This window comes from Gymnodraco acuticeps, unplaced genomic scaffold (genome assembly GCF_902827175.1).
Source record: "Gymnodraco acuticeps unplaced genomic scaffold, fGymAcu1.1, whole genome shotgun sequence".
Taxonomy (NCBI): Eukaryota; Metazoa; Chordata; class Actinopteri; order Perciformes; family Bathydraconidae; genus Gymnodraco; species Gymnodraco acuticeps.
Genome location: NW_022991027.1, coordinates 1 through 18,824, shown reverse-complemented (window position 1 = coordinate 18,824; position 18,824 = coordinate 1). Strand labels below are relative to the sequence as shown.

The following is an 18,824-nucleotide window of genomic DNA, read 5'->3' as shown; positions in this document are numbered from 1 at the left end:
CAGAAGACGTGAGAGAAAAAAAATAAATCGGCTGACATTTTGCCGGCGGGGCTTTGAGAGGCTAATGGTAATTTCACAGAGTTTGGAAAAGGTCCATTTCCACTGTCAGTTAAAGTTAAATGAGGTATTTAACCACCGACACACACCTCTGGGCTGCAGGAGACTGATGAGTGTGTGAGTGTGTGTGTGTGTGTGTGTGTGTGTGTGTGTGAGTGTGTGTGTGTGTGTGTGTGTGTGTGTTATGAGTTGTGGCTTTATGCAAAAATGCGCTACAACGTCCTTAACCTCTTCCATCAGGAGAAACGCGCTGCAGCTTCAGAAAGGATGCAGATATAAAAACCCAAAGGTTCCACATGAAGAAACATCTCCAGCAACTTGACAACACATGCAGCGTTTAGAGGACATTCAGCAGCTTGAGGAAACATGCTGTTTACTAAAAGCTGCAGAAACCAAACGCTGCAAATACAAAACGCTGAAGAAGCTCAAAACACAACGGAGACCAGGGGACACTAAAGAGTGACGCACACAGCTGGAGACCAGGGGACACTAAAGAGTGACGCACTAGTGATGGGAATTCCGGCTCTTCTTGGTGAGCCGGATCATTTGGCTAGGCTCACCAAGAAGAGCCGGCTCTTTCGGCTCCCAAACGGCTCTTCAGTTTACCACATATTATACCTTTTAATTAAATCAAATGTAGCCCTGTTTTGACTAATGATTTATATGTACACACATATATCACTTAAATTATTCAATACATCCTTTGTACTGAAGTATTCAAAAGTAAAAATGACATGTTTAATATAAATGATTTGCTGTGGCCAATTGTTTTCATTGCATTTACAGACCCGTGTAACTCTCTGATACCACCCAATGAATGAATGCATTGACTTGCTTGTAGAACCACGCTACACAAAACAGATAGCAACACCTATAAAAACTATTTAAAAAAGGGGCTACTGTATCGACCTATATAAACTATATAAATATAGTTTTTTTTTCAAAATACCAAAAAGATCCTGCATTTGAGCCATGCCTCATTTCGCTCTATTTGCTCTTTCCAGCGCTGTTTTTGCAGAGGGCTGATTCTGTGAGCTGCAGCTGACCACGCCCCCCTGCAGGAGAGGGGAGCGTGCTCTGAGATCAGCTGCTGGGCGGTCTGTAGAGGGGGAGAAAAAGAGATCTCCGTCCTCCGTGTTTTATTCTTATAGAAGTAAGAAGGGAAGTAACGGGGCAGAAACCCTCCTTTTTACGCAGCGGTCCAGACATAGACATCAAACGGCGACACATATTCAGTTGCCAGTTACTTTGGCATTAGGGCAGGGGTATCTAGATACCTTCCAAGGTTTGACATCATGAAGTGTGCTACTTTTAAAGCAAGCAACGATGTTTTCAAATCTGTAATCAAAAAGCTCCTCAAAAACACTATCGAAGCAGTTCCTGCCGTCGCTACGTTAGTTCAAACAGTAACAACGGACTACTTTTCTTAGCGGATGCATGTCAATTTAAATAAATACATACAATTATTTTTTAAATCAATAAAATCATTTTCTAAATCCATAAAAGCATTTCCATTAATATTGGGAGTCATGTCGTTACTTTGTTGAGAATGCGGCCATGTGTAATAAGCGGGATAATGTGCACATTGCATAATGTGCCTTCATGCCGATCTAGATCCCTCCGCAAAAATGGCTCGTTCGCGGGCGCGAGCCGGCTCCCGTCGTTCACTTAAAAGAGCCGGCTCTTTGAGCCGGCTCGTTCGCGACCGACACATCACTATGACGCACACAGCTGGAGACCAGGGGACACTAAAGAGTGACGCACACAGATGGAGACCAGGGGACACTAAAGAGTGACGCACACAGCTGGAGACCAGGGGACACTAAAGAGTGACGCACACAGCTGGGAGACCAGGGGACACTAAAGAGTGACGCAGACGCACATAGCTGGAGACCAGGGGACACTAAAGAGTGACGCACACAGCTGGAGACCAGGGGACACTAAAGAGTGACGCACATAGCTGGAGACCAGGGGACACTAAAGAGTGACGCACACAGCTGGAGACCAGGGGACACTAAAGAGTGACGCACACAGCTGGGAGACCAGGGGACACTAAAGAGTGACGCAGACGCACATAGCTGGAGACCAGGGGACACTAAAGAGTGACGCACACAGCTGGAGACCAGGGGACACTAAAGAGTGACGCACATAGCTGGAGACCAGGGGACACTAAAGAGTGACGCACACAGCTGGAGACCAGGGGACACTAAAGAGTGACGCACATAGCTGGAGACCAGGGGACACTAAAAGAGTGACGCACACAGCTGGAGACCCAGGGGACACTAAAGAGTGACGCACACAGCTGGAGACCAGGGTTGCTTTCCGATAATCCAAAAATTAGCTCCTAAGTTCTAACCTATCTCCTATTCCTTGACCTCTGAGTGAAACGTCACGGGGTTAAGGGATAGTGGATAGGAGAATTCAAAAGGATTTAGGAGAAGAGACTGCGGGTACTTTAGAGAATCCGAATGCACTTTCACTATCCGACGTGTTTATGATGCGCCAGCGGACGTCATTAGGCTTGTTTGAGACGTGTTGCGGATCGCCTCGAAAGTAGACGAGAGTAGCTGATCGCAGCCGGGGGAGGTCTCAAAAAGCTCGCCTGAAGTCGGACAGCTACGAGTCGGCTTCTTCTTCTTCATCTTCTTCTTCGCCTTCTTCTTCTTCTTCTCTCGGTTATTTGGCGGATTGCAAACAGCTTTAAGGTGCATACCGCCACCTCCGGAGTCGGCTTGTACTCGGTTTGCATTTATAAAGAATGCACATGTGTTTAATCGTTAATGTCAGATATGTACTAAGTATACATTTGTTCCTGCTCAAGATTAGATTCAACTTTATTGTTATTGCACATATTACAGGTACTGAGACAACGAAATGCACTTTAGCTTCTAACCAGGTGCAACAAGCAGTGAAGTGAAAAGTAATGTACACAACCTAACAGAATAACATATAGAATGAATTGAATGATGAATAAACAGTGAGGGGTATGAATACACTAGATATACACAGCAGCCTGTGAGCAGTATGAACAGTGTGTATGAATATGCTAAGATATATAAAGTATGAAACGGTAAGCAGTATAGTATAAAATATATGGATATTAATTTCATGATGATAAATATTGTGGAACAATGATGAAAAATGTGAATGGATGTGGGCGACGTAAAACTGACACAAAACAACAACAAACTTTTGCCGAGCCAATGGGAGAGTTTCATCAGCAGCACGTGGTAAAAACCACCAATGAGCGCTCAGCTCGAGATACCAGCGAGTCGTTTCCCATCAAGCATTTCGCTTCTGCAGCTCGTGGAGAGGAACTGCGCCGCCTCGCCGCGCCTCGCTCTCAAGGCTGCGGGCGTCTTTGTCCCGCGAGATTTCAACGTCTCATGTGGGCGAGCCTCCAGAGCAAGTCGGACAAAATGACTAACCATCATGCAACGCACGAGCAAGACGTTGATCGCAACTGCGCAGGTCTCGCTTGTCTCAAACAAGCCTATTGTGAGCGTCTGCTGCTGTGGGGAAACTATGGAGACTACAGTTCTCTATACAGCGGACTACAACATGGATGTTCAATAAGAACGAGGGACTCCTGTGAACTCATCTAGAGACTCTGTGCTCTGATGCTGTTGCTTTATGCTTTATGAACGGGGACAACAGAGAAACAGATTCTTCAGGACCAAAGCTGGAATTGAAATAAAAAGGAAAGTGAAGCTTCTGCTCGTCCCCCTCTCCCTCCGGTCCACATTAATACAAATGATCCCAATACGTATGATTGATGAAAAGATCTTAAATCAATACAGATGTATTTATTATAAACGTTAGTCCTTAACATCTATCACTGTGTATATCACCATTCAAACATCTTTTAAAAGTTGAACAAACTCCACACAGCTCAGTAAAGACTGTGAGATCTTGACTTTATTTGATCATTTCAGTAAAAACTAACGTTCATATTTCTCTTTTTGATTATAATACTGATGAACGTTCAGAACAAAGCACTTTGGCAACTTACCACATACGTTTTAAAATGCGTAATAAGCACCGTAACTTTCATGATATCATTTCTCCCATTATCGTTTGTGTCCGTGAACGGCCGACTGTTGAGTGACGGCAAATGCTGCGGCTGCAATGCATTGTGGGGCAGCATTTTCTCCTCTCCTTTCGGTAAGGGAGGTCCAGTGGTTCCTAAGCTAAAGGAGGTTATAAAGGAAGTTTGAAACCTCCTTTCCTTTCATTTGGAGAATTGGAACGGCACTTATCATGGCTGCCACGGAGGGACTTCACTCCGTTAGGAAGGTTCCTAAGCTAAATGGACTATTGGATGGCCCCAGGGACACTAAAGAGTGACGCACACAGCTGGAGACCAGGGGACACTAAAGAGTGACGCACACAGCTGGGAGACCAGGGGACACTAAAGAGTGACGCGAACAGCTGGAGACCAGGGGACACTAAAGAGTGACGCACACAGCTGGGAGACCAGGGGACACTAAAGAGTGACGCACACAGCTGGAGACCAGGGGACACTAAAGAGTGACGCACACAGCTGGGAGACCAGGGGACACTAAAGAGTGATGCACAGCTGGAGGCCAGGGGACACTAAAGAGTGAGGCACACAGCGGGAGGCCAGGGGACACTAAAGAGTGACGCACACAGCTGGGAGGCAGGGGACACTAAAGAGTGACGCACACCGCTGGAGACCAGGGACACTAAAGAGTGACGCACACAGCTGGAGACCAGGGGACACTAAAGAGTGTGGACACAGCTGGAGACACTAAAGAGTGACGCACACAGCTGGGAGACCAGGGGACACTAAAGAGTGACGCACACAGCTGGGAGACAAGGGGACACTAAAGAATGACGCACACAGCTGGGAGACAAGGGGACACTAAGAGTGACGCACACAGCTGGGAGAAGGGGACACTAAAGAGTGACGCACACAGCTGGGAGACAAGGGGACACTAAAGAGTGACGCACCAGCTGGGAGGCCAGGGGACACTAAAGAGTGACGCACACAGCTGGGAGACCAGGGGGACACTAAAGAGTGACGCACACAGCTGGAGACCAGGGGACACTAAAGAGTGATTCACACACCTGGGAGGCCATGGGACTCTAAAGAGACGCACACAGCTGGAGGACCAGGGCACTAAAGAGTGACGCACACAAGTGGGAGCCAGGGGACACTAAAGAGTGACGCACACGCTGGAGACCAGGGGACACTAAAGGAACGCACACAGCTGGAGACCAGGGGACACTAAATAGTGACGCACACAGCTGGAGACCAGGGAACACTAAAGAGTGACGCACACAGCTGAGTGTTGGCTCGTTCAGGATTAAAAGGTCTCCTCCTACAGGTGAGGTCTTAATGCAGGTGAGGTCTTATTGCAGGTGAGGTCTTAATGCAGGTGATGTCTTAATGCAGGTGAGGTCTTATTGCAGGTGAGGTCTTAATGCAGGTGAGGTCTTATTGCAGGTGAGGTCTTATTGCAGGTGAGGTCTTATTGCAGGTGAGGTCTTATTGCAGGTGAGGTCTTATTGCAGGTGAGGTCTTATTGCAGGTGAGGTCTTATTGCAGGTGAGGTCTTATTGCAGGTGAGGTCTTAATGCAGGTGAGGTCTTAATGCAGGTGAGGTCTTAATGCAGGTGAGGTCTTATTGCAGGTGAGGTCTTATTGCAGGTGAGGTCTTAATGCAGGTGAGGTCTTATTGCAGGTGAGGTCTTAATGCAGGTGAGGTCTTATTGCAGGTGAGGTCTTATTGCAGGTGAGGTCTTATTGCAGGTGAGGTCTTATTGCAGGTCTTACCGAGTTTGTCCCCAGCACCTGCAGGTCCGGCTCTCTGGACTCCAGCAGTTTGGCCACCATGTGCAGGAAACTCTCCACGAAGGGTTTGATGCTCTGAGAGTGGCAGGCCATCAGCAGCTGGTCCAGAGCCTCCATGGCGATCACCACGTTCCTGCACAACCAATCAGAATCAGAATCCCTTTGTTCGTGCCTCAGAGGGGAGATTGAAATGTGTTACAGCCAAAGACAGCCAATTTGTGTTAACACAATATAAGCAGGATATTATTTAAATAAAATAAGAAACTGACCCGTATCGGTGTCGCACCACGTCTCGGCTCAGCTTCTCGGCGAGGTACGCTCCGATCCGGTCCAACTTCTCCGGAGCAGAGACGGCGTAGAAGGTGAGTTTCTCCATGTCAGATTTACTGAGGCCATCCTGCAGAGAAACAGAGATCAACGTTTCCTGAAACTTTGCAGGGAATCAAAGTAGATACATTTTCTATTTTCACTGCAAAGACTTACTTTAACTTCTAAAGTTTATATACATACGAGTATTCTATTTAATTAGTTTTATTGGACATTTTACTTTAAAGGTCACCTATCATGCTATTTGTAGGCAATAGCAGAGGTCTCAGATATATACAACTATTTAAATAACATGTCTATGAAGTGTTTTGCTCCAAACACCAAACAGATCTAGCCATGCCTCATATCCCTCTATTTCACTTCCTGTTTCTAAAGTGCTGATTTGGGGATAAAGCTTTAAAGAGGAGGGTCTGAGCTCATGCGGGACCCGGCAGCTACTGTCTAAACTAAATGCTGCCGTGATGAAACGCCATATCATGGATTATCAAGGATTCTCTCTGAAACAGTCTGGAGCTCAAAGGCTTTCTCTCTTGCCGGTTATACCACAAGGTGAGTTCCTTTTTACGTCCTGCTTCTTCACACACATGCTCTCCAGTACAGGTTAGCTCTGAGTGTTAGCGATGCTAATGTAAACACAGACCATATTACGTCCAAAACAGTCGGGCATTGTTTCTGATAGCAACGTTTCTGATTGGGCCGTGGGTCCACATTTCAGATATTACGTCATATCGGACGCAAATCTGGATCAGCTCCGTTGTTCCCCGTTTTTAGAGATTTGGGTACGGAGGAAAAGAGAGAGGGTTTTATTTCCTGACGCTGCGTGAGTTCCCCGACACACCGGGGACACAGCGGGGACACACCGGGGACACACCGGGGACACATGGTGATGGAGAGAAGACATCACAAAGTGACTTTTGCATGATAGGTCCCCTTTAAACTGTTATGTTTCTATATACATATCTTTATTTTATTAATTTTTTTACTGCAAATTCTTCTTTTAACCTCTTATTTTCATATTTTTTATATTTTGTTTATATAAATCTTTTATATTTTTCTTAATTTTATTTCGAAAATTAAAAGATTGTCACAAAAACGTATTTCTGCCAGGATAAATAATATCTTCTTATTCTGATCCGATACAAATGGCGCTGGCTTTATTCTAACACAACAAAAAAGGCACTTCTTGCTCGATTCATTGGCTTTTCGGAAACGTTTTAAAGACCTCGGTGTGACTTCAGGCTCCTATTGTATATCACAACAGACAGAACATATACATCCATCATCAGCAGGTGTCAAACATAAAGAGGGGGGGGGGTTTAATTGGAGAGAATCTCTCCCCCCGAGACACATTCAGCTCCTCAGACTCTCACAAACTCATAATTAAATGACAAGGTCTCGACCATTTCCATTTCCCTGGAGAGCATATTGTGGTGAGGATGAGAGGAGAATAATCCCCTCCCTCGTGTGTAGTCCAACTTGTGTACACAATTAGCTATGAATTACCAGGGGTCGAGGGATCAAACGCATGATAATAAACTTGTCGTGTTATCAAAGCCGTGTCGTGTTTAATAAAATGACTCATCTCGAGGCTCTAATTATCTCCGTGTTGAGTCTGGAAATCTCTCCGGAGGTGGAGGTTTCACGGAGGGTCCAAACACTGAGTAACAACATAATGCAGCAGACACTCAGACATCTTTTCTGGCTTAAAGGTCTCCTATTTTTAAGCATATATTATAGGTCTCAGATATATAACAAAACATGTCTATATAGATGAGAGTAACACCAACGTCACTTCGGGGGCGAAAATTACAGCCCCGCCCACTTTAGGGGGAAATCAACGCTGTCATTACAAAATTCTGAAGTTTTTGCCAATCCGATCAGAAATGTTTGAAAACCGTGGACGTGTGGATCTTCAGCCCGGTGACGATGGCCAGACAGGCAAACAGCTACATTACATCATTGCAAATCCACGATCGGGCTCCATATGGTTAAATTAAAATCAGCAGGCGAGGCCGTAATTTCACCAGCTCGTTACTCTCATGACGTAAATGTTGCTCTCATCTATGGACATTCGATCGCCTACTGCTATATTTAACCATATATCGAGCCGATCGTCGATTTCCAATGATTTGTGTAATGTTTGCCTGTCTGGCCATCGTAATCGGGCTCTCTGAAGATCCACAAATCCACTGTTTTCTTAAATGTCTGATCGGATTGGCAAAAACTTCAGAATTTGTATTGACCGCCATTCAAATGAAAGCGTTGTTTTCCCCCAAAAGTGGGCGGAGCCGTAACTTTTGGGGAAGTGACGCAATGTGTTACTCTCATGCACATTCTCACTCTTCTTCTAAGGTTAAACTTTATATACATATTTGAAGCCTATTTTATTTTTTTTAAGTGTTTTTAATGCAAATTCTTAGTTTAGCATTAATTTTTAGGCATATATTATAGGTCTCAGATATATAAGAAAAAACATGTGTTGTTTGCTCAAAATACCAAACGATCACCCATTGTAGCCTCATACCCTCCTCTTGGACTTTAAATCACACTGTACATTTTACATTTATGTTTGATTTAATATTTAATAATCCATGCCTCACATACTTATGTATAATTAATAGCTTGCTTTATATTTTGTTACTGTACATTTGTAATTCAACATGTATGTTTTCTACTTTCTTGTTTATTTCTAGTCTTTTCATTTGTATTGTACAATGTCTTGTCTTGTATGCTGCTGCAACACAAACATTTCCCACATTGGGATCAATAAAGTAATTTTATCTCTTATTATAGTAAATCTTATCTCCCTCTATTTCAGCCCTGTTACTTAAGTGCACAGTATTTAACAGTTTTTTTTGTCTGTTCTTCTTGTGTGTCAGTCATCCACACCAATCAGAAGTGCTGTGCTCCACATGTACCAGCCATTGTAACCAATCAGAAGTGCTGTGCTCCACATGTACCAGCCATTGTTAACCAATCAGAAGTGCTGTGCTTCCACATGTACCAGCCATTGCTAACCAATCAGAAGTGCTATGCTCCACATGTACCAGCCATTGCTAACCAATCAGAAGTGTCGTGCTCCACATGTACCAGCCATTGTACCCAATCAGAAGTGCTGTGCTCCACATGTACCAGCCATTGTTAACCAATCAGAAGTGCTGTGCCTCCACATTACCAGCCATTGGTAACCAATCAGAAGTGCTGTGCTCACACATGTACCAGCCATTGTTAACCAATCAAAGTGCTGTTGCTCCACAATGTACCAGCCATTGTAACCAATCAGAGTGTGTGCTCCACATGTTACCCAGCCATTGTTAACCAATCAGAAGTGCTGGTGCTCCACATGTACCAGCCATTGTTAACCAAATCAGAAGTGCGGTGCTCCACATGTACCAGCCATTGTAACCAATCAGAAGTGCTGGTGCTCCACATGTACCAGCCATTGTTAACCAATCAGAAGTGCTGTGCTCCACATGTACCAGCCATTGTTAACCAATCAAGAAGTGCTGTGCTCCACATGTTACCAGCCATTGTTAACCAATCAGAAGTGCTGTGCTCCACATGTACCAGCCATTGTAACCAATCAGAAGTGCTGTGCTCCACATGTAAACCAGCCATTGCCTAACCAATCAGTGGACCTTCCTAGCCCGGGAGATATGGCCGCTTTTTTACAATAAACATTCCGTTGGGTCGCTTAAAACAACAATATCGCAAATCGAATCGCAAAATCTGTCAGAAAAAATCGCAATTACCCTATTATTTCCCCAAAATCGTGCAGCCCAAATTTAAGTTACGGCCTGTCCACACAGCAGCTTTAAAAAAATCTTCCAAACGCTTCTCTTGCCCATTGACTTTGAATGGGGGTGACGTCACTTTGCCTCGCTTTTCGCCGAACTGCATTGTGGGGAAGCAAAGCGAAGAATTTCCAGGATTTTTCAGGATTCAAAGTTGAGCAATGTTCAACTTTTGAAGCTGAGCTGGCAGCGTCAGCCAATCAAATCCCGTTTATGCAAATCTGACAGTAGAAGCGCTAGCCAATCAAACCGCGTGTAAGCAGGGAGAACCAGACCGCAGTTAATTTCCTCATATTTCAAACGAGAAAATTACGGTAGCCAAAATCACCCGGTTCTTTACGACCAGAACTATTACCGGGAGCCAGGCATGGAGGGAGGTGGCAGAGACAGTGGGTGAAACTGGTAGGTTTCGCCTGTTTGGGGAGTTATATATATATATATATATATATTGCTCGCATAAAATCCCCGGGGTTTTTTGCTTTGTATGTCGGGGGCGGGATGATTCATGTGATTGGTTGTGTGTGTTGCGTTGCTCACAAGAAATCCCCAAGCTCAAGGGACACGCCCAGCTCCAAGATTTTCAAGATTTTTTTCAAAGCTGCTGTGTGGACGGGGCGCTACCGTTAAAGTTACAGAGAAAGTTGGTTTGTTATTTTATTTGAGTTTTGCTCTTTTGTTCAATTTGTTTTGACTATAGGCCTGTTTTTCTTTGTTTAATGTGTAAAAGGTTTTACAATTATATTTATATTAGAAATGTCTGTAAAGGCGCCAAAGTGGCTTGGATAGAAAGCAAGAAAGGAAGCCAGGACAATCACTAGCATCCCACTTCACGATATATATCAACTTCTGTCTAATACAATGTTGATTAGAGCAGCTTTAAGGAAAATGTTTGTATAACAATAAGGAATATTTAGTGCCGATTCCACTATATTCCCCATCAAGATTAGCAAGCAGCAGGTATTTATTCACCTCTTATTGAAAAATGGGACCATTGTCTACTTTATTCAAAGGTATTGGCTGTTAGAGAACAATTGAGTCTTAGAAGTCAGAGTTTATATATTGGCCCGGTATCTTGATTATAATAACCGTCATTTATGTGAAGGTGACTCACTTTGGGGTCCTCAGGGAAGATGTTGTCCACCAGGCGTTTGTACCTCGGCCTCAGCGGCCCACAGCAGCCACACACTCCTGCAACACAGAGGAAAACAAGATTATTAGCAGAGGTTACACTGACTTCATCATACACTGCTACCATCAGGTCAAACTGAAGAGAATGTGCATCGGATGGAGGCTGCAAGGAGCACAGAGACAGGAAGATTGTGATGAAAATGAAAAGACTTGAGAGGATAAACGGTCCTACTTGACAGCGAAAACATTGAAGAATTGATGGACCTTCAAACTAACTTCGTAAAATCTCCAGCAGAAGAGATCAATAATCAACACTTTCATCTGATAAAAGGGAAGGTGGACCACAAATATAGTGGTGGAGGGAAGTTGAAGGCAGCATTAATGTTGGGCTATAAAGGAAACTACAACACGGTCACATGACTTCACATCACCACCGCTAAGCTAAAGGAGGCTAATGTTGGGCTATAAGGAACTACAGCACGGTCACATGACTTCACGTCACCACCGCTAAGCTAAAGGTGGCTAATGTTGGTCTATAAAGGAACTACAGCACGGTCACATGACTTCACGTCACCACCGCTAAGCTAAAGGTGGCTAATGTTGGTCTATAAAGGAACTACAGCACGGTCACATGACTTCACATCACCACCGCTAAGCTAAAGGAGCCTAATGTTAGGCTATAAAGGAACTACAGCACGGTCACATGACTTCACGTCACCACGCTAAGCTAAAGGAGGCTAATGTTGGGCTATAAAGGAACTACAGCACGGTCACATGACTTCACATCACCCACCGCTAAGCTAAAGGAGGCTAATGTTGGGCTATAAAGGAACTCACAGCACGGTCACATGACTTCATGTCACCACCGCTAAGCTAAATGTGGCTAATGTTGGGCGTGATGACGTTTAGTCGTCTCATTTAGACACTTATTATCAACCTCCGTTTTTAAATTCACCAGTGAGGTATTCACTGACGTGTTTTCCATACCCATCTTTATTCCAACCCTATCTCCCTACAATCCAAACTTACTCTAGATTCAACACACTGCTGGGATAATAGGTCATCTCGTATTGACTGACATGAATTAGTACGACCAGCTAGCAGCGTCTGAGTCAATAAACGTGAAGTCATGTGTTGTGTGGGGTGAATAAGGTAAAGTCACAGCAGGAACGATTACCAGTGGAGCATCAGGAGACTGCAGACTGCACTCAAGAGGACTGACTGTGCTGTGCTCACTGACATTTATAAAGAATTTGGTCTTTTGTTAAAATCACAAAGGAGGAACAAGAAACCGTCTGGGTTTGGACTAGTTTACTCCGGCAAGGTCAATAATATTCATTCAACTCATTCTTAAATGTTCGATTGCAACTCCAATGTGCACTGAAATTTAAGAAACACAAAACATCAGCACATTAGCACTTCCTGTTCCCTCACCTGGAAAGTCAATGGTTTCCTGAATGTGTGTTTGGCTGTTAGCCTGAAATAAGGTCTGTGATTAACAAAAGCTGAAGAGATTTACATGTTTTGTTCGACGACATAAAATACATCAGTAAATACCCCACTGGTGAATTCAAAAACTTTGGTTGATAACGAGTGTCTAAATGAGACGACCTAAACGTCATCATGCCCAACATTAGCCACCTTTAGCTTAGCGGTGGTGACGTGAAGTCATGTGACCATGCTCTAGTTCCCTTATAGCCCAACATTAGCCTCCTTTAGCTTAGCGGTGGTGACGTGAAGTCATGTGACCGTGCTCTAGTTCCCTTATAGCCCAACATTAGCCACCTTTAGCTTAGCGGTGGTGGACGTGAAGTCATGTGACCGTGGCTCTAGTTCCCTTATAGCCCAACATTAGCTCCTTTAGCTTAGCGGGTGGTGACGTGAGTCATGTGACCGTGCTGTAGTTCCTTTATAGCCCAACATTAGCCACATTAGCTTAGCGGTGGTGACGTGAAGTCATGTGACCGTGCTCTAGTTCCCCTTATAGCCCAACATTAGCCACCTTTAGCTTAGCGGTGGTGACGTGAAGTCATGTGACCGTGCTCTAGTTCCCTTATAGCCCAACATTAGCCTCCTTTAGCTTAGCGGTGGTGACGTGAAGTCATGTGACCGTGCTGTAGTTCCTTATAGCCCAACATTAGCCACATTAGCTAGCGGTGGTGACGTGAAGTCATGTGACCGTGCTGTAGTTTCCTTTTATTGCCCAACATTAGCCGCCTTTAGCTTAGCGGTGGTGACGTGAAGTCATGTGACCGTGCTGTAGTTCCTTTATAGCCCAACATTAGACTCCTTTAGCTTAGCGGTGGTGACGTGAAGTCATGTGACCGTGCTGTAGTTCCTTTATAGCCCAACTTAGCCACCTTTAGCTTAGCGGTGGTGACGTGAAGTCATGTGACCGTGCTGTAGCTCCTTTATAGCCCAACATTAGCCACATTTAGCTTAGCGGTGGTGACGTGAAGTCAGGGGACCGTGCTGTAGTTCCTTTATAGCCCAACATTAGCCTCCTTTAGCTTAGCGTGGTGACGTGAAGTCATGTGACCGTGCTGTAGTTTCTTTATAGCCCAACATTAGCCACCTTTAGCTTAGCGGTGGTGACGTGAAGTCATGTGACCGTGCTCTAGTTCCTTTATAGCCCACATTAGCCACCTTTAGCTTAGCGGTGGTGACGTGAAGTCATGTGACCGTGCAGTAGTTCCTTTATAGCCCAACATTAGCCGCCTTTATTTTAGCGGTGGTGACGTGAAGTCATGTGACCGTGCTGTAGTTCCTTTATAGCCCAACATTAGCCGCCTTTAGCTTAGCGGTGGAGACGTGAAGTCAGTAAGAAGACATTCATGTATTGCTCTACAGTTTTTTAACGTCATAAGAGCATTTCTTGACAGCAACTGCAATCATTTTCCTTTTTTCCAGATAATGCCCAGTAATAATCTCCTTCTGTACTACACACCCTTGAAATACAAATCACAGCTCTCTCTGACTTTGGGCCACCAGCCTCTTTAAGATCAACATCGGCACCTCAGTTGTTTCCCCGACTCAGACTGCAAGGAATCTGGGTGTGACCCTAGATAACAACCTGTCCTTCACTGCAAACATCGCTGCTACAACCCGTTGCTGCAGATACACGCTTTACAACATCAGGAAGATACGTCCCCAGCTGACTCAGAAAGCGACTCAGGTTCTGGTCCAGGCTCTCGTCATCTCACGCCTAGACTACTGCAACTCCCTCCTGGCTGGTCTACCTGCATGTGCCATCCGACCTCTGCAGCTCATCCAGAATGCAGCGGCTCGTCTGGTCTTCAACCTTCCTAAATTCTCCCACACCACTCCGCTCCTCCGCTCCCTTCACTGGCTTCCGGTAACTGCTAGAATCCACTTCAAGACACTGGTACTTGCTTACGATGCTGCGAATGGATCTGGCCCTTCCTACATCCAGGACATGGTTAAACCGTACACCCCAGCGCGTGCACTACGCTCTGCATCAGCCAAACGACTCGCTGCGCCCTCGCTGCGAGGAGGACCCAAGTTCCCATCGGCAAAAACACGTGGGTTTGCTGTCCTGGCTCCAAGATGGTGGAATGAGCTCCCCATTGACATCAGGACGGCAGATAGCTTGCACATCTTCCGGCGCAGACTGAAAACTCATCTCTTTCGACTCCACTTCGAGCGTTAGAACGATTAACGAAGCACTTTTATACTAATAAAGGGCTGGCTTACCTAAAGCCAGTTGAGTAGCACTTGAAATGTTTGGCTCTATGAAACCTGATGTACTTATATGATTCTGTTTTCTTCAAGGTTGTGTCTTCCTGGTCGAATGTACTTATTGTAAGTCGCTTTGGATAAAAGCGTCAGCTAAATGTAATGTAATGTAATGTAAGATATTTTAAAAAAGAACAATCAGCAGTGATGAAAGTTTAAATGTCCCGACCAACCCAGACATATCATTGATGGCATTTAACTCTGGTTTGAAGTTGCACCAGTAAACATGGTCAAAGTGTGATCTGTGAACGTTCCTTCCTTCCTGATCAATGAACAGAGTGTCTTCTGTGAAATGTCAGAGCGTTGTGCCTGAAGGAGCAGCAGACCAAAGCTAAAAAGGCTACAGGATGACGTACGATAAGGACTGCCTTTCAACAACACACACACACAACTTCATGCACTTCAGAAGGAGCTCAAACTGGGCCAAAGGAAGCCAGATATACTGATCTTACAAGAAAACAACACCATTAGAAGAACTGAAATGAGTTGCAGCACTAATCTACCGACCTCAAAAACAGAGATTAACAAAGTCCCTCAAAGTAACCTTGAAACTTATTACAATTACCGATCGTTTAATTGTTATTTCACCATAAACTTATGTAATATAACATCAGTCAAGTGTCAAGTGTGACACTATCAAGACCCTTAAAGAACTTACTGGTATTGTAATGAGTCCCAGTGAGAGTGAAAACTAATATCATGTAAATCAATACTCAGTCATACATGTTGTCGTAGTTAATAATAACTGGACACACGTGTACATGTAAGCGTCTTTGGGTTCAAGAAAAGCGCTATAGAAATAAAATATATTCACATTTATTTTGAATTTAACACACTTCTATATATTGTGTCTAAAGAGCCCTTCAATAGTGTTTTCATTTTCTACTTTTTTAATTCTATTTGAGATGTTTAATTTCTAGTATTGTTTATTTCTACTCTTTGATTTCTTAGTTCAATGCCTTGTTTTCTTGTGTTGGTTTTTATGCTGCTAGAACCCAAACATTTCCCAATATGTCCTCTAATAAAGTACCTCTTATCTTATCTTAGTTACTGAGAGCAGTTAGGGGGTCAATCTCTTAGCATCTCACATACATGTGCAATGATCCATAATTAGACTAACTGATTAATTACATGTCATTGTTTTTTTTGTTAAAATGTGGAAGAGAATTGGAAGAAATCTGCCAACATATTTCCAATCCATGGTGGCTCTTGTTGAGGTCCTACTAACCTTCATACAAACCAAAAAGCTTCCATATTTCCAGATTGTGTTCCTTGGGTTGCAACACTCTTTTGGTAACCAACAATAAAGACAACACAACCCACATGTTTAAAGACCATTACTTTTCCATTATGACAGAGGTAAAGGCGGTTTATAATGTTGAGAATTGGATTTCAAATGAACAAATATTGACTTCTTCTTTCGAGAGAGAAAGGGATTTATTAGAGAATTATATTGACTGATATTGCATTCGCAAAATTAGAGTCCGTAGAAAAGCATTTGCATTTACATTTGCAATGTATTAATCAGATATGTTCACATATGAACACTTTACCAAATATTACCCTAACTATCATTTGGACATTGCATAAATTCATATTGAGATTTAAATATTGATGTATTTTGCAGCCGTAAAATCAACTCACATGTTGCCTGTTAATGTTTTCGACTTGTATTCAGGCTTTCCGTCTAAATGAAATCCCCAGACGCGCTCAGTAGACGTCAGCATGGAACGGCAGGGTCCTCAGATCTTTACATTTAAACTCCATTAAAGCTGTCTGGTCTCACTAATGCTCACACCGCTGGCCCCCCCGTCGCTTCATTCCCTAATGTGGCAGGTAATTGGATCCATAATGAGCGCTTTAAAGCCGTCGCTCTGGAAAGGTTGCCATGGTGTCGAGCCATTGATACGAGTCCTAACGAAGCTGAGCAATCTCAAGAAGATAAATAACCTCAGGAGGCGTTCAGGAGCCTAATGCCCCCCTTAGGGCAGGGTGTGTCAAACTCAAATACACAGTGGGGCCAACGTTTTAAAATGGGTACTAGTGGAGGGCCGGACTGGTTCAATGTTTATTGCAGAACTTATTGAAATGAACTTATTGAAATGAACTTGTTGCACATATTAAACCTGGAACTAACAAAGCTTAAATGATTGCCTATAAAAACAACATTAAATAATCAGTTGCATTCATTTCTTACGGCTCTATCTGCAGCTTTTCCAGAGTCATTTCTTATGATTACATTTTCCCACAGGCCAACAACAGCTTCAACAAAACTATTCCCCTCAGAGAGAAAACCAAACATGCCCTGTTGTCGTGAGAGAAAGTGCAGAAGGAAGCATCCATTGAACTCAGTGTGCTGCTCTGTGATGCTAGCTCAGATACTTGGCATCTCATCTTGGGTGCAAGGTCATCAATGTTTGGGGCTCAGGCTCTGAGCGGAGGAGACCCTCAGGATGGAGTGAAGGTGTGCGTGCAATATACCAGATCTAATAGTAATTAGAAATTATCCTGCGGGCCGAAATTAAATCCACCACGGGCTGGATTTGGCCCCCGGGCCTTGAGTTTGACATGTGTGCCTTAGAGTATCCTTAACCTTACATTAAGGGTCTGAGCAGGGGCTTCTGGGAAATGAAGTATCTGGTCACCCTGGGGTCTGTTTTCTGAGTCTGAGGAGGGGTCAGTGGCTCTAATGTTGATGTTCGAGGGCCCTTCAGGCTGGAGTCAACAAGGCAACACTTCTGTTGCAGACATCGAGCCTTCAGATGTTGAAGTAGTAAACCTGAAGGATGTGTTTAAAATATTTCTGCTAAATTAAACCATAAATAAGATTACATTACATATCATTTAGCTCACGCTTTTATCCAAAGCGACTTACAATAAGTGCAAAAACCATAAAGATATATCATACCATAGTAAGTGCTGGTGAATTAGTTACAAGGCCTAAATTAACTCAACAAGTTTTATTCATTTATTTCTTTTTTTTTGCCACGGAACAGTCGAATATAGATCCTTCACCCTTCAGATGTTGAAGTAGTTAACCTGAAGGATGCCTTTCAAAGATTTCTGCAATATTAACCCATCAATAAGATCAGATTGTAAGTGTCCTGCTTTTTACAGGGTTACATAATGTTCACATTTTCTTGTCCATGAACCAGTCTTTAAACACTGCCAGAGCCCATAGTGTGTTCCCTTTCTTCACTAGCATCCACAATAACTCTATTGTACAGTTCTTTACGTATATTCTTACTAAATATAACTGGCTAGCTCAAAGACAGTAGTACTCAGCTTTGAGGATGTACCCAACAGGCACTGCTCGTTTGTTGATTCATGTACAGTTCTTGAACTCTGCATATAATACAGGGTTATTGTGTGAAAAGGGTCACACCTACTACTCCACTCATCAGCCCTTCATAATCTACTGATTTATTCGGTAAACTTCCTGGAGCGGGAGATTGTTTTTCTGCCTAAAGCAAAACTCAAGGCGTGATACATTTCTCAAAGCTCTTCTAAAGGAATGAAGACTAATGTGTCCTCTAGATTTCACAGCTCTCAGTCTCTGAGTCCAGGAGTAAACCGCTGACACATGGCTGATTGATGAGAGTTCACAGGAAGTGACTGAGACATGAGAAGCAACAACAGTAAAGCTGCAGGCGATTCATCGTGGTGTTTCTTTACAGGACAACAACAACAAAGAAACAAACGCCATGATGTGAAGCAACAACAACAACAAATCCAACACAGATCCACTTCTGCTGCAACACAACTACACCAACACAACTCAACGTCACAAAACACCAACACAACTCAACGTCACAAAACACCAACACAACTCAACGTCACAAAACACCAACACAACTCAACGTCACAAAACACCAACACAACTCAACGTCACAAAGCAAACACAACTCAACTCAACGTCACAAAGCAAAACACAACTCAACTCA

The 18,824-nt window shown here is 43.8% G+C and overlaps 1 protein-coding gene across 1 annotated transcript in view; it reads right to left on the bottom strand.

Annotated features, from left to right (window-relative positions):
* The window catches only part of efr3a (EFR3 homolog A (S. cerevisiae)), a gene marked incomplete at its 5' end in the record, with an annotated part of 98,930 nt that extends 87,746 nt beyond the window's left edge, over nucleotides 1–11,184 (bottom strand). Inside the window, 3 exon segments of the mRNA XM_034236340.1 lie at nucleotides 5,858–6,008; nucleotides 6,145–6,272; nucleotides 11,108–11,184. Coding sequence (XP_034092231.1) covers nucleotides 5,858–6,008; nucleotides 6,145–6,272; nucleotides 11,108–11,184 — 356 coding nt within the window.
* Nucleotides 11,185–18,824: the final 7,640 nt, after the last annotated feature.